A 24299-nucleotide genomic window follows, 5' to 3' on the forward strand; every position below is an offset into this window, starting at 1 on the left:
GATTCCATTTCATTAATTTTATATTACTTCCCTAAAAACAAAGAAAACAAGTAAAACTGTTTAAGATGCATTTGAAACTTTGTTCACTCACTAATCATAAACCAATGTTCAATATAATTCCCCCTCCCCCAATTACCTTTTTAGCATGATTTAATAATATACCTTGTTCATCTGAAGATTTTTTAGTTGTTGTTGCCACAGAAGGATAGTTTCTAATCGGCAAATCCAAATATTGATGTTCCCTACCAATACAGATTTTCCTACTCCTCTAATCAGTATACAGAGAGTAGAACTCAGATCCTGTAGAAGATCTTTGATTAATCGTGGATTATATTGGTCTTCCATGACTGGGAACAAAACAAACCAAATACAATTTTGGTTAACCAAGTTAACCAAGGGAATACAGTTAACTCAAGCTAATCAACACTTTTTTAGATGAACTAATTACAACTCAGCTGTTTGCGTACAAATAGCTGCCGTAATTCCCACCATGACATTCATTAATGCTGTTCCGTAAGTGCAAGATCAATAATTAACAATTTCACAGGCAAATTTGACATAACATTTCATGCTATGCATTTAATAAACTTAAGGATGAACAATTAGTTATAAATCTGATTTCTTCTGTTCCAAGCTGATAGTATTACATCTTCATTTAGTGTGGTTACCAGAAAATTTTTTTCAATATTATGTAATAGCTTTTTTTTAAATAAACAATAAAGAAAAGCAGTTATGTACTTTAAATCTCAGTACATCATGCAAACTGAAAAACAAACATGTTACTAATCTAAAAGCTTTCACATTTCACAAAGAGTATAATATAATAGTAACCAATAGTTTCTGAGTAGAATCTAATTGTCATTTAACTTCACCAATCTGTTTCAACAGACATGATTCAATAATCAAGAGAAAACAACTTATTGCAACTGTGGGACGGGAAGTATGAAACCTTTCACTAATTAAATATGCTATTGCTTTGTCTCACAATGTAAAAATGGTACAGCTAACAAAAAAAAAAAAATCAACTGATAGCTTAGTCTCAGCAATTAAATCTGAACAAGCAGATTACAAAACCTTAGGTCTTACCCTTCCGCACAATTTTGTCCAAAATGTTAAAGTAGTTCTTCTGTGCTGCACCACTCAGTGATGTTAACTGGGATTTTGCAATTAACTGCAAAAGCTAGGACAAAGAATTAAAACTCAGAAGAATGACAGAAATAAAGGATGGTTTCAAATACACGCTTTCAGTACATACATTCACCTACAACAGCCTAGAGCACTGCAATCATATTTCATGAAAACATAACTGCAGAGTTCAGAAAATGAAGCAAGACAAATGTGGAAAGCTTTAGGCATTCCCACTGGCATTCCATGAACAACTCATGAAGAGATGTACTTTTTCAAAATACTATACAAATACTAGTGGTTATCTCTGTCATAGAGCGCATGACATATGGTCTTTATAAGCTGTAATGAAACAGTGGAGGGAATCTGTTTTGGAGGCTCAAAAATAGAAATGTGGTCTTTGATGTGGGTGGGTCCTGAACGCACAGACAGATTTGGTGGCCAGGAACATCACTCTGAACTGACAGCAACTACCAGACTTCCAACTTCTGAGTGTAAAGCATCATACTGGTCAAACCGATGTGTAATGGACTTAGTGCACTACTTCCTGCTTATGGAGAGAAAATGCTGTAGTTTACCTAAACTGGGGGGGGGGGGGGAGTCTGTTTTACTCCCACATTCAGGACCCTGGTAGAGGAAACCGCAGTAATCTAATAATGAGCAGTATACATGCTGTATTAGTAACTTTCCCTGAACTATGTAGTAAGGATCTCCTAGCTGTCCACACATTGAATCACTGCGAACAGAAGAGTGTTGAGAACAATGGGAATGGTCCAGGGGAAAGTAAACAGAGTAGCTTAAGTTCTTGCTGCACATGAACGCCAAGCTACAGTTACTTACAGGCAGCCCTTGCTCCATTCTGATACCTTTGCTTCTACATGTTAGATTGTTTTGTAGCTGACAAGGACCCTTGCCTCCTCAACAAAAAATGGTCTCTTAGGATGAAATGTAAGAGAGACTTCGATATTCTGACAGTATTGCAATGTTTAAAAGTTTGGCACTAAGCTTTACAATTGCTATTCATAATGCTGAGTTCAGAACAAGTGTTCTCAATACATCAGAACGGGAAAGCCGGGAGCAGAAACCAGCATCCCCGACAGAGTGCTCGAAGCACTAACCTGCGGAGCTGTGCTTTGTAGGACAGCATCAGCTCTTGGCACAGGGGGCGAACAAAGACTGAGCCTGCCAAAAATTATTTTGTATCTTCATTTCTAAAACACCAATTTGACACTACACTCAACATTAATTTTCCTTTGGAGAAACAGAGAATACACCTGTTCTCTCCCTGATTTAATAACGTTCCTTCTGGCTTCTCTGCATGATCCCTGACAAAACATTATGTGCTATGAAAGGAGGAAATAATTCTCCTGATGTATTTAAATACAAGCAATCCATTTATACAGTTTGAAACTAGATATCAGGACCTCTTTCTTGGCATTTTCAAAGCCTTTTAGTTTGATTAATAATTTAGAGCACACCTAGAGGTCTCTGGCAGTTTGCCAATTCAAGCAAGTACATACATTTCTCTTGCTTAATTTAAAAAAAATTCAGTTATGTCACTCAGACCAAAGATCAAATCAAAGAAACAAATTCCACCAGGCTGATTTTAATGAAGATTCCAATTTCAGTGAAGGTTAATATGCAAGGATTAAGACAATTTTAGCAGGTGCACGAGTACAAGGATCTGACACGAGTTCAGTCTTACCGATACGTGCATAGCCATGGCTTATGTTGTCTACTAGAGATTATAACTTTGAACGGATCAACTGTTAATTCAAATGGAAACATTTTGAAAAAAGACCATCCATATTAAACTCAATGTATCAGACATTTAACAACTAAGAAATGATCATTACGCTACAGCACAAACAAGTACAGGAAAACAGCTGATCCTACTTCCTCCTCCCAGTGCCCACCCTAACGGGGTCCTGGGCAGACATCCATATTAACTTTTAATAATGATTGGGAGGTTATTAGTTGGAGAATCAAAATGGATCATCTTGGTGGTCTGGGATCAAAGAAGAGCTATCCAGTAAGGCTTGGTATTTAAAAAAAAGTCTTCTTCATTTATATCTTACTATCTTAAATGCAACAAGCAGAACAACACACACAAAAGTAATCATCATTGTGTTCATGCATAACTATGAATAATTCTTAGAGGAGAAGAAACAGGAACTGCTGCACTGCATTAAACGAGATCTACATAGAACACCTCCACCCTTAGAAGCTTCAGGGAAGTAAAAGAGAAGCTGTATAAAGCAGATAGGTATGGGATGACCTGCTTCTTACACTAGGTCTCAGTTGCAGACTGGCTTAAAACCTGGCAGAGCAGATGAAACATCCTTTTTAAAAATCTGTTGCAACTTCACACATTACTGACATCCACACAGATGTTTTGTTAGATACACCACCACAAACGTTTCTCAAGTCAGCAAGTTCTACAGCTACAGAATGAGCAGCAGCTGTCATTCGTATTGGTCATGTTTATTATCAGCTCAGTAATTTTTAATGACTTAGATGCACAGGTTCTGTACCTGTTGATAAAAGTCAGTTTGCCTCCATCACCTCAGAAGAACTGATGCAAAGATATAATTAAATTTTTGTAATTGTAAAATAATTCTGAAAAATTTAAAATTTCCAATAAATTATAAAATGTTAAAAGGATTTTACAAGTCTGCCTGCTATTCTAAATTTTCCCTAATTTCTTAGGGTCTACCATTACTCTAGTAATGGTTTGGATCACAAAGCTAAATTTCTGAATTTTAATGTATTGGTCTTTTTTCAACAATCCTAAGCCTGGCTAACTAAACCAGCCATTATGTATTCTTTGGCAAACAGAAGAGAAATTGGTCAATGTGCTTGTGTTAGACTTTGCACTTTGTTTCAATCAACTGTTTTGAGCAACCCAGCTCAGGCACTGCAGCATCTAAAACACATGTAAAATTCTAGTTCTGGATTCATTATACCTGTTTACCATTCAAGTGAGGCACTCAAGGTTGACACCATTTATAACACAAATCACCTTTTTTGGGTGCTGCTTTTTCTTCCTACTGTTCAATGCTGAAAAGTCTTGGGAAATATCAAGGTTCTTGTTTCTGCTCCCAAAACAACATTAAAAAGCAATGTTCTAAACCACAATGCATACATATACCAAAAAAATCTGCAAGGGGAATAAAACAGGCAAGTATCCTAACCACTAGCCTAGAAGCAAATCCTTTTTGCTTTGTTTGCTTTGGTCCCACACCTCTTGTTTTTCTGGAAGTATAATGCACTGTCTCAGCTTCACAAGGACGGGTAGAATGTGTTTTCTCTCCAAATACTCCACGGCCTAGGAGTGGAGAACACCAGGGTGTTCTCCTGGTATGTTTACTTAATTTTGATTTGTGTCTTTTCAAGTTCTGGATGCATTCCAACCACTATATTATTTGTGAACACCACTGAACTGAACTCTAGTCCTGATATGTCTCACATTTTGGGCTTCTCTAGGAGTTGGGACAAGCACTTTACTACCTCAGGTTAGATGACAAAAAAAAACAAAAACAAACTTGGGGCTAGGGAAAGGCCAGTATCTCCCAGAACAGGTATTTCCAAGTGGGCAGCTGGTTAGGCATTGAGGAAATTAAGGCATAACATTATGTGGCATAATTAAGGCATAACATTATTCAGGAAGTCTGAAAAAGCTGGAGTATCAAGTTTTAAGGGATGTTAACAAAGGTAAATGCATACATATCTTGTCCTAGATTGAAAAAAAAAAAAGCGTGTAATGAATCACAGGACTGTTAAGAAGCTACAGAAGAAACAGAAAGTGCAGAATATTTACACATCACATATTCCTCTGGAAATTGCTATTTTAAGCATATTTAAGATGTAGTAAAGTATATTTAAGATGTATTACACTTTGCTTTTTTTCATTGTATAGGAATTACTTTGCCTTTAAAGAGAGTTCACTACCCAGACTGATGAACAACAACTGAAACTACCATCAGTGTTTCCCTGTAAATACATAGCAGACTGGCCATCACCATCCTTCTTAAGCTATATGCTTTCATAGAGCAATAGAACGAGTTTTCACCAAATTAAAATGACTCAGTTTAAAGTTGCTTCATGCAGTATAAATTACATGTGAACGGGATACTTATACAGTCACAAATCATCAGCTGTTCAGTGCAAAGTTTTTTCTTTTGTACACATAGGCACATCAGTGAATGCATTTTTAAAATACACATATAAAATAAAGAGCTTACTTTGACCACATAATTGAACCTTCTGATGTCCTGAATTGCACTTGAAAAGTCTAAGCGGTTAAAAGCTTCTCCCAAAGTGCAGTAGCCATGTCTCTGAGAAGAAGAATAAACACACTTTAAAGGGAAAGAAACAAAGACACAACTGAGGAAAATGTTCAGAAAAAGCACTCTGCGATGCAACTGATGCTTATGTATACCATGCTCCCTGGAAATATAATGTATCTGGACTGAAGATTTGTTTAATTTCTTGTAGAACAAATGAAACCAGATATGCTATTTGGAACTAACAGGTATGTAGGCAATATCCCTCGACAGCAAAGCCTTTAAATTCATACTAATCACGCAATCTGTAATCACTGGTATTTGAGTGTCCTGGGAATCTACTCCACTATTGCATGGCCACAACGCCGGCACTCTGTCATGGCTATCACACTCCCCATTTGCCTTAGCACAAGGCAGAGCTTGTGCATACAGCAGCCTGAGCTTACAACTATAAGCATTAACTGAGTTTACATTCACATTTGAGGGTAAGAACACAGCTACTTGCTCCTGAAATTGGAAGAACAAATGGTCTCAACATCTAGAATTTATTTTCTGGGTGCTAGAAGGTTAGGCACAATTTTTCTCAGGTACCAAGAGCAATTGGATTTTCTTTTGGTACTTCTGCACAGGTGTCTGAAGGTGAAAATGGAAGTTTCAGAGGCTGTTGTGGAACTATTTAAGCTGGCAGTAGCAGCCCAAAATGACATGGGATTACATAAACTGAGTAAATTTAGAGCCACAAAGCTGCAGGGGAGCCTTGGAGTAAATATAACGAGGCTAGAAAAACGCTATAACTGCTGAAAGAAATACTTGCAGAGCAGTGTGCTAGTACAGCTTATCAGCCCAGGGGAGGAGGGAGATAAATAATTATTTGAAGTTCATTTCTAGACAGACTTCCTCAGTGGATTATGTGATGGTAGAAAGATGGCAGTACAATTTAACATTCCTTTTTGCAACCCAATGAAAGCTTACACTAGATGTATCCCAGGGGGACCGGAGACAGTTAACTGTTCACTGCAGAGTAGTGGTAATTACTGCCTATTGGTTAATGACCGAATTCAGGATTCTATTTCTTGCTCATCCAGTTAATATACCCGAGATCCAGTTGTACTGCACCCTTCACAATATGCACAACTTGGTTGGCTAATAGCAGTGAATTAATACTTACAGACAGCAAAACTTTTGTTGAAATTTAAATATTTGTGGCTGTTCTCTGGCTAAACAGTTATCAAAAGGCCATGCTTAAATACATTAACATGAGAGGTACATTTCCTTCAACAGCTGGAAGCAGATTTCTATGAAACTTCAGCTCTACCTTTCCCAATGTACCGTCATGACAAAATTACTCAAAGAACATCTCCTACTTCATTTTAGCTATACACCTGTGCTTGTTTTGGTTTTCTTTATTTCCCACGCTCTCCCATAGCATGTTTCACATGTTTCTTATAAAGACCTTTCTACTCTTGTAATTTTGCCCTAAAATTCAGTATCCAGTTTGGAAAAAAAAAAAAAAAACCAAAAACTCTCCTAGTTGCAAGACAGGCAGTTCGAAATCAAGTAAGATTACAACCTGTAAGGAAAACTAGAGCCTCTGTAAATTATGTTTATAGATTAGCTTAAATTGTTGCTCTGATTTTTTTGGTTTAAGTATGCTTATTCCTTGCTACTTTTTCATTCTGCTACTTAACTTTTAACTTTTTACTCTAACCTCTTGAATTTATACAAGGAATTACTTGAAAAAAGATTAGTGATTAATTCTAACCATCCTTGGTTTTTGTTTGTTTGGTTGGTTGGTTTTTTTTAAAAAAAAAACAGGAAAGGTGAATGGTCAATTATTAGAAGACAACAGCAGTGACAAAAATAAGCTAATTTGTACACCAAAATATTTTGTCCACACTCTGAATGGACAAGAAACCCAAGCAAATAACCACACATCACTAGTACACCAACTTCTGCACAAGTAGGGGGAAAAAAAAAAAATAATCCCAACATACAGGTTACAAAGGGCAGCAATGAGTGATTTTAGGCAATTTGTGTTTTGGCCTGAATGTGGTTTTAAAACTCAGCTTAACAACCTCATCATTCAAAACACCATGATGACTGGTGACAGTCTGTCATCCCCCTTCCTTCTTACCCTAAATTTGAAATGGCACAAAGGGAAAGAGCATGCTTGAGACTTTTGCAGACCAATGTAAGTAACTACAACTATCACAGGTGAAAAGAAAACTGGGAAAGAGGGCTATGAATCTGGTGAAAGGCTTTGTAACACCCTTCAGATGCAGAAGGGCAGCTTCCAGGTCACTGGCCTGCAAGGTGAAGTCTTCCAGTTTCTCCTCTATGTAAGCTCTCTCCACAACACCATGCTCTCCCTGAGTACAGAGCTCCTTACAGTGTCTCTCAGCTCTAAAATGCAAAGTCAATTTTTGCCTGCATGGGTCATCACACTCACTTCCCTCCCTCTCTTGGCTGGCATTACGGTGTGGATGAAAGACAGACATCCTTATGGTGTCCAAGTTCCACCCATCCCAGATAACCACAGGAATCAACACAGGAATGAAACTCAAACTTCAAGACAGTTTATCTCTACATACAATGGATATATTTTAACTCTTGGCTTTCCAAGAGGTCATTCTAAGATCTTTCACATTCCCTTTACAGCTGCATGATACAGTTTGTATCCCAAACTGAAAGTCTCTGGACTTTGTGGAATACAGAGGCCCTCTCTGTAAAGTTTGAAACTGAAGTTCTATTTACTTATATTCAAATTTACACCAAGATTTCAAAATATCAGGTAGCTGCCTGCAGACACCTTCTTTGGAGACTTTACTCTGGTTTTGCAAATACTTTCAATTTTAGTTCAAAGACACACAGTACAGATAGAAACAGATGGGCTTGAAGAAGTAGTGGAGAACTCTGTGTCCATCCTTGCACCACACCTCTGCCACAACGACCCACATAAAAGTCACTTTGTTAGCTGCCTTTGCCTCAGCACGTGCAGGTGTACTATGTTGCCAGTGAAGAGAGAGTTGAATATAACCCCTAGGACCACACAGCACAAATGCATTTTTTTTAATATACTATTTGTCAATTAAGAAGCACAAAGGTTGTAGGAATTGACCCAGAGCATGCAGGACTTACTTCCCTGGTGCTTTCTTTATGAACATAAATCCACTTTTCACGATAAAAACCTAAAATAAAATCAAAATATAAGCATTTTTAGGCTTCCACTTTAGGTAATGCCTTCTAGAAAGAAATTGAACAAAATAGACCATCCTCAATAAAATGCTTCATAAGATAGGAGAGATGGTAGAACAGTTTTAATGAAGGAAGTTTATAAAGGCTGAAAAGGATGACTACAAGTTTTCAGAAGTTAGGTACTTCAAAAAAATAAAGGAAAAGTTAAAGAATTTTATAAATCTAACACAAGAGTTGGCACAAAACTGGCAGATGTAGCACAACTTTTGTCAGCTGTGTGCCAACAACAGTCAATTTCTCCTACAAAACCCCTGATCTTTTTTAATTCAACAGGCTCCTTAACACAGGAAAGTACAGAAATGAGCAAACTTTTTGTTCCTGAACACTCCACCCCTCTAATCTATTTTCTTCTGTAAAGGTGCCTGTTCTGCATCCACTTGGTTTAATTAGTTGCAGAATCCTGCAGGGAAGTCAACTACACAAGACTAGTAAAGGCAACTAGGCAGACCTTTAACTTTCAGAAGCCTGGTATGTTGTCAAATGAAAGCATGCTCTTACATATAGCCACTTGAATCTTTTGAAATACTGTACACCCAGGCAAGCCTGGGGAAGCTCGCAGCTTTCTGCAAGACCACCTCTGTTACAATTTTGGGAATATACAAATAATGGAGATCATTTCAAGATCAAAGAATTAGAAACACCAAAGAGTTGCTTGTCAACTTACCTTTTTTTATCTACTCTACCAAATTCTCTACTTGAGTAAGTTTACTTGCTGTCATACGCATATTTGTAGTCTAAAGTACAGGTGATCTTTTAAAAAAAAGAGAACTGACAAAAATGGCTTTGAGATTCTATTTTTTTTAAAAAAGGGACTATTTTCAAGAAATTCAATACTGTTAAAGTCTTTACCAAGAGCCATAGGTATTATGACAAAATATATTTATTTATGAACCGATTCTAGTCTAGAGCTGTAACACAAATCAGAATTTGAATTATGTAAAAATAAACCAGTTGCTTTCATAAGCAGAAGCTTCCATAGGCATGCAGAAGAATTTAATCTAAAACTAGTCTACAAAACAAAACAGTGGTTAATATAGAAGGCATTTATTATTCAGGAATTACTATTCTTAAATGAATTACCTTTGGATCTTCGAAAAATCACACAACAGATGACCCATGTCACAGTTCACTCAAGATGTATGACTTCTGACACCAGAATTTGTTGCCAATACAAAAGTAAACATAAACGCAGAAGGCTACTCTATAGGTGAATGCAAATGAATGCCTATTATAAAATTTTGCTGAACCTACAAAAGTCTTCTAAAATAAATGAAAAAAAAACCCCACAGCCTTACATTGCGAATCTGTGTTATTCCTAAAATGATCTTTTTTCCTTTTCTTGGCTGCAAACTCACAGTCTTCAGTACTGTATATTTCTTCATCTTCATCATCACCAGTTAAGATGCTGAAATAAACACATCTAATTAGAACTGCAGTGATTAAATATTTAAGATGCATACAGCTTATAAGTCTCTGCATTAAAAGTCTGCAAGCTGGAAAAAAAATATTATTTTTAACAATGTTCCTCTACCTGATGGTCTATAGCAAGATATATCTTGGGAGAAGCTGTCTTGCTCTTTTCTTCCCAGTGAGGTTGAATTTTGTGTCAAAGTGATTAAATACACGAAAGTATCTTCCTAATAGGTATCTTGTAAGTTGTTACTGACATTATGGAAGGACTACTGAAGAGACAGTACTAACTGGACAGCTGGCTGTCTGCAAAGCTCTACTGTACAAAAATTCATTATTTAAAATGGACCAAGCCTTGAAAAAACTGTGCACACAGGTAAAAGTCAGTGCAGAATTACTGCACATCCTCATATAGGCAGAGAGACAGCAAAGACAGACATCTCTCTTACTACTGTCAACTTTGGAGCAGAGAAAGTCTTTCTTTTAATAAATGCCTGCATCACAACACTGTAAATAATTTAGGTGTCACAATAATGTTTTACCAATGATTTGTACGGCACCAAGAACCATGTGGTCTACCTTCCTCTCTCCCAGAGAAAATCAACTATACCTATGTCACTTCTGACAGTTAACTATGTAACCTAACACTGAGAACTATACTAAATAATTATATACATAGTGTGTATATATAGAAATACATATATAAAGAAACTATTAAAAAAGTTTTGTTGGATAAATTAACCTTTCTAAAATTCATACACATTTAAAAACTGCCTGTGCTACATAAAGTCTACACAGTTTCATAAAGTTTTGCTTTCCATTTTTGCAGATAAGAAACAGCAGTACAGATAAGAATGGGTGTTCGTTTTTCTAGCACAGAGAAGATACTCACATGAAGGCCACAGTCTTGCACAGATAAGCAGAATAACTAAGAATACGTGGTAGTGAAGCTTAACTGTAAGGCTATTTTACTTTCCCATTTTTATTCTTTGACAAGAAAGTTGTATACAAAACCCTTCCCATTCATTACTATTTTTTAGTCCAAATTTGCCAGATAAATCTATCAATGTCAGTTTGAACTTCAAATTGCACCAGCAACAGCTCACCATTGTAAAACTGAAGGACACCAGTTTATTCAAAAGTAACCTGTACTTGGGCATTAAGTTGCAAAAATTAAATTTTATTAGTTTATTACTACTAGTTTATAAAGTTAAAATTTTCAGGCTTGAACCATCTGTTAAGGAGGATGACTAAACACACCGCAGAAAAGCTCTGGGTTTTTTAATTGCTCTAATCAGTAAATGCTAGCTCAGCTTAAAGATACACAAGTTGAGAAGACTCAGAAATAGAAAGTTGCTTTAATCTTAGACTTAAATCCTTAAAAAAGCTAACATACCTCTGCATTCAGATAGAGCTCAATCCCAGGTGAGGGCCCTAATTCATGTCTTACCATTTTTAAAGCAGAAGACAAAGACTCAACAACTTCAATACTGTATGCAACATTGTCAGATATCATAACTGGTCAAACAGCAAAAGAGTTTGGAGAAAAGGAACCGGCAACTGACAAAAGCAGAACATCAACACTGACAAGTTACTTTGATTACATAACATTCCAATCCATCAGTTTTGTTTTTTTTTTCCAAAGCTATCATAAAGGAAATGTCTTTTTAAGCTCATTAAAATCATTAATTTAATTACGTTGTAGCATATTTACTGCATGGCCACAACACATGAGAAGTCACTGCAGAATCAGAAAAGTTGCTACAGAATCAGAAATAGAGCCCAAAGCTTGCAGACCTAGCTTTATCATCCTAGCAACTGATACAAGACTAGAGAGAGACGGCCTGATACCGCTGCAATATAATTCAGGCAGAACAGAAACACACCCATTCCCATTGACCCAGTGCAACGGGGAGAGGAGGGGAGGCAGCATTCCTGAAGGTCAGCTTTGGAAGAGGAAGGTTAATCTGGCGTGATTCCTTCTTTTGTTCCTGGAGAGGAAGTGTCCTAGAAGGCAATTTAGACTAGTAACTACCTGAAGTGATTTAAAGCCCACCCCTGCCCCCCTAATAATATACACTTCCTCAAGCATCAGATGAACAAACAAGGCAGCTTAAGGACAGTCAATTAATACAAGGAATTGTGAAGATGAAGAGGGCTATTTCAAACACCTTTGTCAGACATACAAATTTGCCTGTGACGTTCCTGGAATTCTTCACGTCATTTTAGAGAGAAGACCAATTTAACCGTTATCTCTGCGGATCTTCTCATATGAGGCGTTATTTCCTCATGTTCTGTCCCACTTCATGTGGAGAGTCTTTCCCTACTTATTTGTAACAATCACCATTTTTCTTGACAAACTTTAAGTCTCTTACCGAGAATGAAAGCAAGGGTCCCAGAGACACCAGAAGAATGGGGGAGAAATACAGGCACTTCCCCAGCGACTGTTAGCCTTCCTTCCAGAAATCTGGAAAGCTGGTTGATGAGTAACAAAGCTGCTCCACCATTTCCAAAAGCAACCCCTACCCTCTCCCCAAACACCAAGCTAAGATACAAGAAACCGAATCAAGTGCTGTACCTGCCATATGGTGTAACAGAAGCCTTAATTTAATGTTTTTACCATAATACTGCACATGACATCTGAGCGCACCTGGAAGGATTTAAATACATACATAATACTGCCAATTTACAGCTATTCTTATTTTCTTGGCTTGATGATGCACTTCATAAAAAAATTATTCTAAAGCTTCTAAAAACAAAGTACCTGGTGTCCTCAGAGCTACAATACCCTACATAAAGCATCAACAATTTCAGCTTTTTCAAAAAAGTAAGTTTCATAACAGTATTTAAACAACCTCTGGAATATGACACTTAAAATGCTGGAAAACTTCACAGGGCTATTCCAACTCCAACTACTCTCCCGCATCCCCCTGCTTCTTTTCTCATGGAGGAAGGAATGCCCTCAAGTCATGCAATTACCTACAGAGACACACTAAGTGTTTTAGAAGGGTCTCAAAGGCATTTACGTCTTGATCATGCATGGAAAATCCTGAGGAAAGCGCCTGCACCAAATAACGTTACAATATATTTGTCCAATGCCAAAATTATCTAAGACTAGATTCAAATCCAAGCACTTCTATCCAGTGCCAAAAACACTTTTGTGAACACCATATCTCACTTATGGAATTAGACAGGAGACGCCACAGACTCAAATGACTACCCTGCCAGCCCAAGTAGTTCATATGAGCCTAACACACAAAAAAAGGAATATCACCATCATGAAAATCTTATTAGATTAGTCTGATTCTCTCTTTTACCTCAAAGAGAAAGCATAAGCCAGCTTTAGTCTGAAGTTGCAGGCTACTGAGAGGTATTTACATACAGTTCTGTAAGGCAGCGCTGTTCTCTCCCCCACCAAGCTTCAATGACACAGTGCCACAGCACTGGGAATATATATCTGTGCTAGAATTTATAGGTACAAATTGCAGGTAGTCGTGGCCAGCATTCAGCCCACAGAGCCTGAATGCACAATGCCTCAACCACATTTCCAGCTACTGTATACCTTGAACACAAGGCACTCTTCATTTATATAATAATATTAATTATCCAAATAAGTAAGAGCTACAGAACTGAGGGTCTCATTTTTTCCATCTCAGTTTCCATAAATGGAACTAATTTAAAGCACAACTATTCAAACACTATTTCAAATAATTTAAATTGCTCCTGCACAAGTGATTATGTTTGTTCAGGGATGGTTATCATTAGGTCCACTTCTTTTTTTTAATTCATCAACTGGATTCACCAAGGCACTGGATGACTAATTGAATAAGGTAAAAAGTTCTATTTTAATAAAAACATATTCTTCAATTTATGTAAGTTATTTACATGTCTTAAAGGTTTATTTCTGCATCTGCTTGTGAGCAGATCTTTTTAATTTCTGAAGAGAAAGTATTTTAATTGCTAAAAGACAAAGTTTGGCAAGTAACTATCCATACTTTTTCTCACAGAAGAGAATACAAGCAATAGTAAACCAGGTTTCAGCCAACTACATAGCTTGAATTTATTTATTTTTAAGGGAAAACTTCCGTAACTGCTCCCTGGAATACAATACTCAAGTACTCCCTTCAGCACAGACTTCTACAGAATATTTTGGTGAAAAATATTATTTCATTTAATGAGTGAAAATAAATAAAACCCTGTTAGGACAGCCAGACTGGCATACACCATCATTCCTATTCACAGGGCAGGTTAAAAAGAGACAAAGAAGTACTTAAGTTTTGTTTAGTATATGCTTCTTCCACAAGGAAGGAAGCATTTTATAAAGCCTCATCCTCACTCAGTGCTCTATCATGTTAACAGATACCCTAAGCCAAGCTGTCTATTCAATATACACAGATAATTTTTTTCCAAATAGCTTAAGATGGTACAGAGAACCAGCCAGCAAGACACAATACACTCCTGTACTTCAATACGAAGCCCTGCACATGGGATAGAAGAACCCCATGCCTGGGTATATGCTGGGTACAGACTGGAGAGGAAGCAGTTTTGCAGGAAAGGAGCCAGGGGTCTTGTGGATGACAAGCTGACACAGGTCAGCAGTGTGCCCTTGTGTTGCAAAAAGCCAGTTGCACCCTGGTCTGAGTTAACAAAAGTATAACCTGCAGACTGAAAGAAGTAATCCTCCCCCTTTATTTGGCATGAGAAACTGCATCTGGAGTACTGTGTTTAGTTTGGGGCTCCCCAATACAATAAATACATTGGCATACTGGAATAAGTCCAGTGGGGAGTTACCGAGGTGATTAGGTACTGGAGCACACGATGCATGAGGGTAAGAGAACTGAGCTCGTTCAGTGTTAAGAGGTGGTGGTGGAGGGAAATCTGATTACTGTCAATATCTAATATGAGGGTATAAAGAAGATAGAGCTAGACTGTAAGGTTAGAGGAGGTGGGCAGTAATAAGTCAAGTGGTAATGGACACAATCTGTAATAAGAGAAATTCTAATGAGATTGGGGTGGGGGGAAGGGGACCAAAAATACCACAGTGAGGGTAATGGAACTTGGAACAGAAGCCCAGAAAACAATCTCCATTCTTGGAAACGCACAAAGCTCAACTGAGCAAGTCCCTATACCACCTATACAGCTAGCTCTGCTTTGAGTATGTGTTTGGACCACATGACCCCCAGAGGTACTTTCCAACATAAACTGTTCTATAATATTGTGCAAACAGACATTAATTGCTGATTAGCAGCGAAGGTTAACTCATAGATCCGAACTTCAAATTGTAGTGAAATTACTCCTAAATAGTGCTACTTTGCCAAGAAGTACCAGCTTGAATTCTGTAGTCTAAGTTTGGACAATATAAATTTTTAACTGAATAGACAGAAGCAGAATTAAAAAAAAATAAAACAGGGCTACAGAATATGGTGTGGTTTGGCTTCGCTAAGTAGGAGATATGCAAGATGAAGATGGGGAACTGGGAAATCACTACAGATGAGGGCATCTGCTGCAGATTAGGTTGGTCCCTGATTTTGGGATTCTAACAAATTGGCAAGCTAGCCTAAGAAACCCAAATCATGAAAGACCTCAGATTTAATGAAAACTTTTTCCCCCCCAGAGCATTTCATGGCCAGTCCCTTCAAATTAATGTACCTATTTTAGTCTTGAACTTTAATACTCTCATATCTTTCTGAAAACAGTGGATTTAAATCTGTTGCTAGCAAGACAACTCCATAGCAGTTCAATACTAAGTTCTCTCAAGATCAAGGAAAAAAAAAAAATCTAGCATTTTTGCTTGAAGAAGCAATAAAAATACCTCACCTTGCTCTCTGGAGAAAAGATAAATATATCTCAATGTATAATTAGGATCAGGAGAGCAAAAGTCTTAATGATACTCACACAACCAATGATCATTTATGTCATACTTGCAAAACAATATTCATTACAGCAACCTACAAAATAGAATTATTTAGTAACTGTGCAAATAGCTATCAAAATTAAATTAGGTTTCCCTTCATTTGCCAACTATATCATTAAAGATATCTGAAAGAGGGAAGAAAAGATTTTTGCAAAGGTATTTAAGACAACTTTTATGTTGGAGGCTTACTGACCACTCTTCCACACAAGTAGTCTTTTGTATCCACAGTGGCCAGACTATGTGGAAAAAGAAGCCCAAGTAATATCAGTGGGAAATGAACACAAAAAGAAAAAAAGACATGAAAGAAACAGTAGGTCAAGATAAGCTTAATAATAATTCTTCACTGCTTGATAACTCTCTTGAGGTTTATTTCACAAATTTAGAAAACACAGGTGTACGAGTACAGCAAGCCCTAGCTAGCTAGTAAATTCCCTCTAAATCAGATCAGTTACTGTATCATTTACTGGACTAACAGCAAAACACTGAATGTTCCCTTTTCTCATTATGAACACATTATGCTGGAATTTATGACCAAGAATCCTATCCCTGAGAATTACTTCTTGGTGGATAAACCAAGTAGAATTTTGTTTGGACCAAACTATTTATATCACACCAGTCTGTGGGCATCTGCCACAAGTATTGCTCTATTTACCTAATATCTTTCCCACCTGTTCTACCGGAGCACATACAGTCCTATGTTGTGTTAGAGAATTACCTTAAAACTACCACTAATTGTGTATTTGGAGCAAAGGCATTATATGACTACCATAAACAGTCCTAATCCAACACCCAAACAGGAGAAAGCCTTCATTCACTTCCAGGTAACATTTCAATATGCCTGTTGAATTTGCAATTTATAAGTATCACTTTTATCTTTAAATAATACTTAACAGGTTTTTTTGTTTGTTTGGGGTTTTTAAGTTTGGAGTTTTTTATTTTTAAAGACATACAACATAAGATGGGATCTGTCTGCCTAACATAAGCAACACAGGAAGCAGTGACAAAAGACAGACGATCTCCATAGGGGTCTCCTGTCTGCCTAACTAAACAAAACACATGGTTGCATTTGTATACCTCTAGCATATGCAGATGATATCATCTACCACAAACACTTACAGTCTGAATGGAAATTAAGTCAATCTTTACCTTCCCACCTGCCATTAACTTATGCAGAATCACTTTTTTCTTTTTAAACTTACACAGTGTGGCTGATATCATTCAGCTGATTATTCCCATCCTCAAGGGCAGGACTGAAGGGTTCACATCGTTTCCATCCATCTTCTGTTTTAACCCATCTCCATCCAGGGGATCTCCAGTCTTGGCCCAAAAACGGCATGGTTTCTCTATAAGCAGCAAGAAGATTGTTTGTGTATTATTTAATTATTAAGAAAAGTTGCAAAACTTCCTATCATTATTTCAGTTTTATCTTTAACCTTAAAAAAATACAATGATTACCTTGAGAAAAGAAAGTTCTCTGTAGAGTATCCTTTTAAGAAACAGATTCAGTGGTTTCTTAAGTACATTTTTGATTCTGTGACCTCATTTTTCTTGTCTTTCAGCATTTATTAGATCAAGGTAGGTTTCCTAGTTCTTTAGAGAACAAGGAAAAGAATCATGGTAGTCCAGGAAAGGGATGATAGCAAAATGAGCAAAATTGTATCCTGTGTAGTCTGCTCCACCATGATAAAAGAGATTACTGATTTTGAGACCTGACTAATAAATGGTTGTTAAAGTGTTTGACAGGCCACAAAGTCAATGCTGCTCCTTTTATTTTTTCAAAGGCTTATAAATACTGAGCTTGTGCTCAGTATAATGATGTATAGTGATTGTATAGTGATGTTTCAGTAAGGGAATTTTCATTTTCCCAAATATTTTTTCAGTTGTTGTTGCGGGTCACCTCCTGTGCTAGGCTATTAACTGGATACCAGGACAAATGGAGACTGCAACGTAAGGTCAACTGTGAAATGCCTCCTGAAAGTCCTACAAACAGATGCAAGTCATCACAGATATATCATTCAAACAGTCTTCTGCTACTTTTTTTCAAAAAGGAGATTCACTTCTGACACATTAAGAAAGAATTTGGAGAAGAAAAAAAAAAAAAAAAAGGCTCTTTTCTACGCTTTGAAGACTCTGACCTTGCTAGCTTTTGCCCTCTTCTTCCCATTCATCATGCATACATGTTGCTCCTTATTTTAACTAGAGATTTCCCATGCAAGCTATAGAGGGAAAATAGCATTATTGTATTTTAAACATATGTTAATATATAACACCAACAGCTTTGTTCCTAACAAGTATGCATTTTCCAATATTTTTTCAACTTGAAAAAATATTAGGCCACCATCAGTCAAACATCACTATGAACTTACTTATCCCTTTGCACTCTTGACCAGCATCTGCCCAATATACCAGTTAGAACAGGAGAAGGCACAGATGCATAAAAAGCCTGAAGAAATACAAGTTGAGTGAGCCAATTTTTTTTTAATTAAAAAAACCACACACCACACAAAATGAAGTGCATTGTCTAGCCCTCAGCATTGACTAATATCCCCTTCCTACTCATAACTCAGTCTTCCTCTGCATCTAACAGGAGTCTTTTCCAAAATTTACCACATCCTTTCCTCCAGCCACCACAAACTTTATTCATTATCTGCTTTTCCAGTCTTTTTACTGCTTCCTAGGAGTAATATGAATCATAACATACTTTTTCCACATTGTTTATAACTGTTCTCATTTTGACTGAAATTAAGGCCTTTTGTTTTTATCATACAACTGCTTAAATAGTTGCTACTCATGAGTGTATTTCAGAGTAACATAGGTTAAAGTATTTTAACTCCTGCCAAGATAAGCAGAATTTACCTGAAAATTTGTTAAATCACTGAAAGAGACTCAGAAAACAGCAGACAGCAAGTCAAAATCATCATCTTAGACAAACATAAAACAAAAATTTTTGAACCATATCTAGAGATACAGAACTCTCAATCTATTCCTGGTCAGCAGCTCTGATATAAAAATAAAACACTATTGTAGGTGCATGTCCTTACTCAAAAATTAAAATCCAGAGAGAATTCAGAACCACAGAGATCCTTATAGGCCGAATGGGATAACTTGAAAAAAGATTTAAAATATTTCAAGAATACTTCCATTGATAAAGAATTGTTGGGAAAAAGAAGTGAAAAAACTGAGACCACATACTTGCAGCAAGGTGGGAACATGTATTGTTAGAAGTTAACAGGATAAGTTACAAAAAAAATGAGGATATATAAAAAAAACTTCCTGAAAACAATACAAGAAAACATGGAGTATTGTGTTCAAGTGGATGGAAATAGCTGAAGTCCAAAGCTAATCACAATTTACACAATAGGATGCTTAGCATGCTTTACGAAGCCTTAAACTTCAGGAAAAAAACCCTGTGGTTTCAAGGTATCAGGCCACCAGTGTAAGTGCTATGTATAACTTCCTCCTAGGGAGCTGTCACAGCATTTAAAATGACATACTTCAATAGTTACATGCTCTAAACCAGACTACCTTCCAGGTCTTTACAACCTGAAAAGTGATGGTCTTTCATTGCAAGGTTTCAACATCGAATAAATGTTCTGTCATCTCTCCTCAAAAAAATTACATTAAGCATTTTCAAAGTAACAACAATGGTATCAGGAAGTGCGCACACACACACACCCCGAAGGCTACTGATGTCTGCTCCAGAAATCCTGGAAAACCACACTTAAGACAAAAAGCTGATACAGACATGAATGATTTCTGTGTATGTATGATATATTCAGCACATTATCTTTCTAAATGAAAAAAATAAAAAGGTATTAGAAAAATCATAGATTACTTTAACTTCTTTAAAATTACTTAAACATTTGAGGAAGATTACAAAAAGTCAGTAATTCTGTGAGGTTCGTACATGTTGACCTAATCTTTTTTCCAAAGAAGCAGATATTCTTAGTCCAAGACATAGTTTCACTATTGCACCAGCTAAGAGTGCATCCATCAGTAGCAACTCCACAAAATGACCTGTACTCATGCTCAAAAGTTGTAGCTCGTGGAGTCAGAAATATAAAAGTACTCTTTATAATAGTGCAAATGCAACTAGGAAAAAAAAATCCGATTACTTCTCAGTTCCTGTAGGATTAAAGTGTAGATTTGATTGTTGTTCAGGAGTAAGTGACCAAGTTCTAAGAAGCTGCAGTGTATCATAAACATCTGTCCTATGCACCTCTTTAATAAGAGAAGTAATGGTAGAATATGACTGCCTGGACAGGTAAGAAAATTTATGCTTTTGCTCTGCCTCCACTCAGATTTTGCTTCCCAGTACAGCACTGCACTAAAGCACCCCTGTGGCTTTCAGGCCAGAGCTTGCTTTCAAGAGTTCCAGCATACATTATGTAGTATACCTTCAGTAATAGCAAGTAGCTGTTTATTTGTTAAAACTTTCACCACAACAAAAGATGAGCTCCCTAGACTTGGATTTTGGGCAGCGGGACAACATCCTTTAAAGCAGAAGAGGACTGGGAAAGGAATATGGCCATTAGCTAACAACAAGGGTTTAAGACAAGATATTAATCTCATTTAACTTTTTCCTAAAAACAAAGAAGAACAAGAGTTCTTCACTTTGCATCATACGCCTTTTCCTCAGGAGAGGGGGAAAAAGGACTGAGGAAACAAGAACCACCAGAGAGAAGCACAGAAGAGGAGGGCTGTCTATGCCAGTTTAGTGCAGCTTGAGATTACAGTAACTGCTCCAGCTATCCTTGCACTTGTAAGGGAGTTCTGCTTTCCATGAGGCAGATAACTCACCACATGGGCAAAAATCACTGCAAAGCCATTCAGAACTGCAGCAAGTCATCCTATTACTCTGCCACTACACTAGAGATCTCTTCTGTCCACACATTCCTATACTTAAGAACATGTCATTATGACCCAAACCATTCTTGTTATTCAGCAGCAAGACTGTTGCCAACATGATGGGAACAGGCAAGGTTCTCCTGTTTCCTAACGATCCAACAGTACACCCATCTCTTCCTTTAGCATGCTAACGAAATCTCTTCAGCAGATCAACTTTCAATAGACACTGCTCCTTGACACTCTTCACTACAGGCAGATGACTTCTAGAGTACCTTCTTCTAGGAGGCAGCCCAGTCAACCTCTGTGACTCAGAGGTCTGAGTCTGCTTACAGACCTCATCCCACCCCATGTTTCTTCACCTCAAATGAATGCCTCAAATCAAGTCTCAAACTTCTGCAAGACTATGATTCATCAGCTTTTCCCTTGCCCACTCCTATTCCAATTGTTATTTCCCCATACAACAATTTCAGGGCATCCGGGCCATGCAGTTCTCGGTTCCCAACAGGCACAAATGCTCCTCCTCTCCAACTGAACTGCCTACCCTAGGCTTCCTCCCTCCAGCCCGCAGCTGTCCCAGCCCTTGCATCTCCCAGCTCTCCCATACCCATGCAGCCTATTGATATCCCAGCACCCCACTCCTCCGGGCAGGCTGCAGACACCTCCGTGTTGCCCCTCACTCCTAACCCCAGGCCGCTCCCCAGCCCCACCTGCCCATCCTGACCCTAACACCTTATCCCAGCCCCACACGCCCCTAAGACCCAGTCCAAACGCCTCAAGCCCTGCCTGCCCACACTCAGCCCCAAACCCCCGGGCCCCACACACGCAGTCCCAACCCCCGGGCCCCACACACGCAGTCCCAACCCCCGGGCCCCACACACGCAGTCCCAACCCCCGGGCCCCCACCGCCAGGCCCCGCCTCACCTCAGGACAGGACAGCGGCGGCGCCGCTCCCCACAGCGCGCTCGGCCCGGGCCGCGGGGCTATTGACGGAAGTAACATGGGGCTGCGCTGCCCACGCCCCCCGCCCCGCTGATTGGCCGCCGGCCGCGGCGCTTGTTGCTACCCGGCAGCGCCCTTCTCCATTGGCGGAAGGGGGCGGTGGCGTCACCGGCGGGCGCGTCACGTGAGGGGGGAGCGAGGCGCACGTGTCAATGTTTTGGTCGGCTGGGGGCGGGGCTGAGCAACGGCCGCCCGCGCGGCGGGGAGGCGGGGCGGGGCCCTGCGCTCCCGCTCCCGCTGCCGCTCCCGCTCCCGCTGACTGGATTTTCTTAACGTGAGGGCAGAAACCCGTGCGCGGTCTGCCAGTGTCGTCGTGTGGCCGGCCAGGGAGTGCTTTCGCCTCGGTAGGGCCCTCAGGGAAGAGCAGATGGTGCTGCCTGCCCGTCCTTCGCCTCAGCGTTTAAACCCGTTGGGTGGTGTCAGCTGGATTGGAAGCAGAAGTTTCTGTCTCGGAGACACTCAGGTTCCCCTAGGTTCTGTGAAAACCGGCAGCTGGAGGAAGGCACCAGTTCAGGGCTGCCTTGGGGCGAGCAGGAGGAATGCAGGCATCGGGCAGCGGCTGCTGGGGGTGGGTCCGTCTGTGCCTTGGCCAGCGGCTCTCCTCCTGCACCTCCTCCCTCGGCAGGGCGCGCTTCCTTTTGGTGGGCTAGAGGTGGTATGGGAGGCTTATTTTTGTAACAGAAGAATTTGAGGGAGATGGGAAACAAGTCTGTAGGAAACCAAGCTCATGGAGCTCCTTGTTGCTTATAGCTTAAGTCATCGATACATGATTGTATGAACATTTCAGCTTTCACTTAAAAATCAGTAATTTTCCCCTGTATGAATGTGGAGAAAGATCTAAAAAGAGAAAGGCACAGAGCTAAAAATAAAATTAAAATTGTGTTTTAAACTATTTAAATCGGTCTTAAATATTTTGTGCTGTAGAACAAGGGGTTGACCTTCAATTATTTGAATGCTTGGGACTGACAATACTGCAATTGCTGCAACTTGTCCCTACCTGGAAGCATTCCCTAATCCTTTTGCAGCTCTTTCCCAAATGAAACTGGAGGTTACGATCTTAAAAAATAACCTCAGTGCTATAAGAGCACAGAATTCAGCACAGGGTCAGATGTCTTAGAAGGGCTTCTTCTCTGACTTTGGGCTTGAAAAAGTTACGTGAGTACTTCTTTTCAACCTGGGATTGATTGAATATGTTCTCAATATGTCACTTTTAGTAATTAGAAGTACTGTCTTAGAGGTACGATTCATCTCTTTTCATGAAGAGAGAAAAAAAGACTGTACCCTAGTCTTTTTCAAGACCCTGTAGTCCTGACACAAATACAGCCATGGCAAAGGTGCTGCCTTTGCATGGTAAAAGGCTGTAGGCCACCCTGTCTGCCAGTCTGATTGGCACATTGGAGAATACGGTGTTTGAAAAGAGTTTCCTGGCCTCACATTAGAAAAGGATGTGAGTCAATATTGATGGTTTATGCTGGTCTGGAACTTTTTGTGGGGCAGTGCACTCTGTGGTAACAGTTTTAGCATTGCTAGCCCCCCTCTCATTTCCTCAACTCATGTAGATTCTTGCTGACATCGCTGGCTGCTGTGGGCAGCCTTCAACCAAACACAGCTAGCAAGGCAGTTGAGCCTACCTGCAGTTATTCTCAAAATCACTGGCCTGAATGATTCTGTCATAAATGTATGTCTCAACCACACTACTCTGCCAGGAACTTGTAACACTCCTTGCCCAGCCCATGAAAAGGTCTTTTTTGCTCTTTTGGACCTACATCTAGAAAATTCCTTCATAATGTGGCAATAATCCTTTTGTCTCTAGGTTCCTTCTATATTTTCTCTCTGCCTCTTGAGGTATCCTATGGCGTGTGGACATAGAATGAGTACACCGTTGCCTCACAGCTCAGGTGGGGCTGATCTTTTAGGGCAGGTGGGATTTGACTAGTAGAGCATCATGACCTAAACATCTAATCCAAACACGATGCAGTTCAGAAAATGTGACGTAGTACTCTTGTGTTTCCCTGCGGACTAGGCAGCACTAAAACACCAAAAGAGTGAGCTGGAGCTTCTTGAAAAAGTGCAGCCTTGTGGGAAGGACCCACATTGGAGCAGTTTGTGAAGGACCATATCCTGTGAGAGGGACTCCACACTGGAGCAGGGGAACAGCATGAGGAGGAATGAGTGGCAGAGACAACGCGTTATGAACTGACCCCAACCCCTGTTCCCCATCCCCCTGTGGCACTCGTGGAGGGGAGGAGGCAGCAGAAGAGTCAGGAACAAAAGAGTGGCGTTAAGTCTGGGAAGAAGAGGGGGTTGGGGAGAAGGTGTTTTTAGTTTTGATTTTGTTTCTCACTATCCTATTTTAATAATCCACTATTTTTAATTCACAATAAATTAAATTGATCTTCCCCAAGTTGAGTTTATTTTACCTGTGATGGCAATTGGTGAGTGATCTCCCTGTCCTTATCTGG

The 24299-nt window shown here is 39.1% G+C and overlaps 1 protein-coding gene across 6 annotated transcripts in view; it reads right to left on the minus strand.

Annotated features, from left to right (window-relative positions):
• The window catches only part of FBXO25 (F-box protein 25), a 34337-nt gene extending 12461 nt beyond the window's left edge, over positions 1-21876 (minus strand). Inside the window, exons 1-7 of one of the 6 annotated variants that reach the window (XM_082305400.1) lie at positions 21760-21876; positions 17190-17333; positions 9962-10071; positions 8550-8599; positions 5370-5462; positions 1087-1180; positions 163-347 (exon numbers count right to left, since the gene is read on the minus strand). In XM_082305400.1, the coding sequence (XP_082161526.1) occupies positions 163-347; positions 1087-1180; positions 5370-5462; positions 8550-8599; positions 9962-10071; positions 17190-17326 (669 nt within the window). In that variant the 5' untranslated portion in view covers positions 17327-17333; positions 21760-21876. Of the gene's footprint in view, positions 1-162; positions 348-1086; positions 1181-5369; positions 5484-8549; positions 8600-9961; positions 10072-11962; positions 12084-17189; positions 17334-21759 lie in introns of those variants that run through there. The other 5 variants (XM_082305399.1, XM_082305401.1, XM_082305404.1 and 2 more) reach the window with 5 other exon arrangements.
• Between the last annotated feature and the right edge of the window lie 2423 nt (positions 21877-24299).

The sequence above is a fragment of the Platalea leucorodia genome, assembly GCF_965183815.1.
Source record: "Platalea leucorodia genome assembly, chromosome: 3".
NCBI lineage: Eukaryota > Metazoa > Chordata > Aves > Pelecaniformes > Threskiornithidae > Platalea > Platalea leucorodia.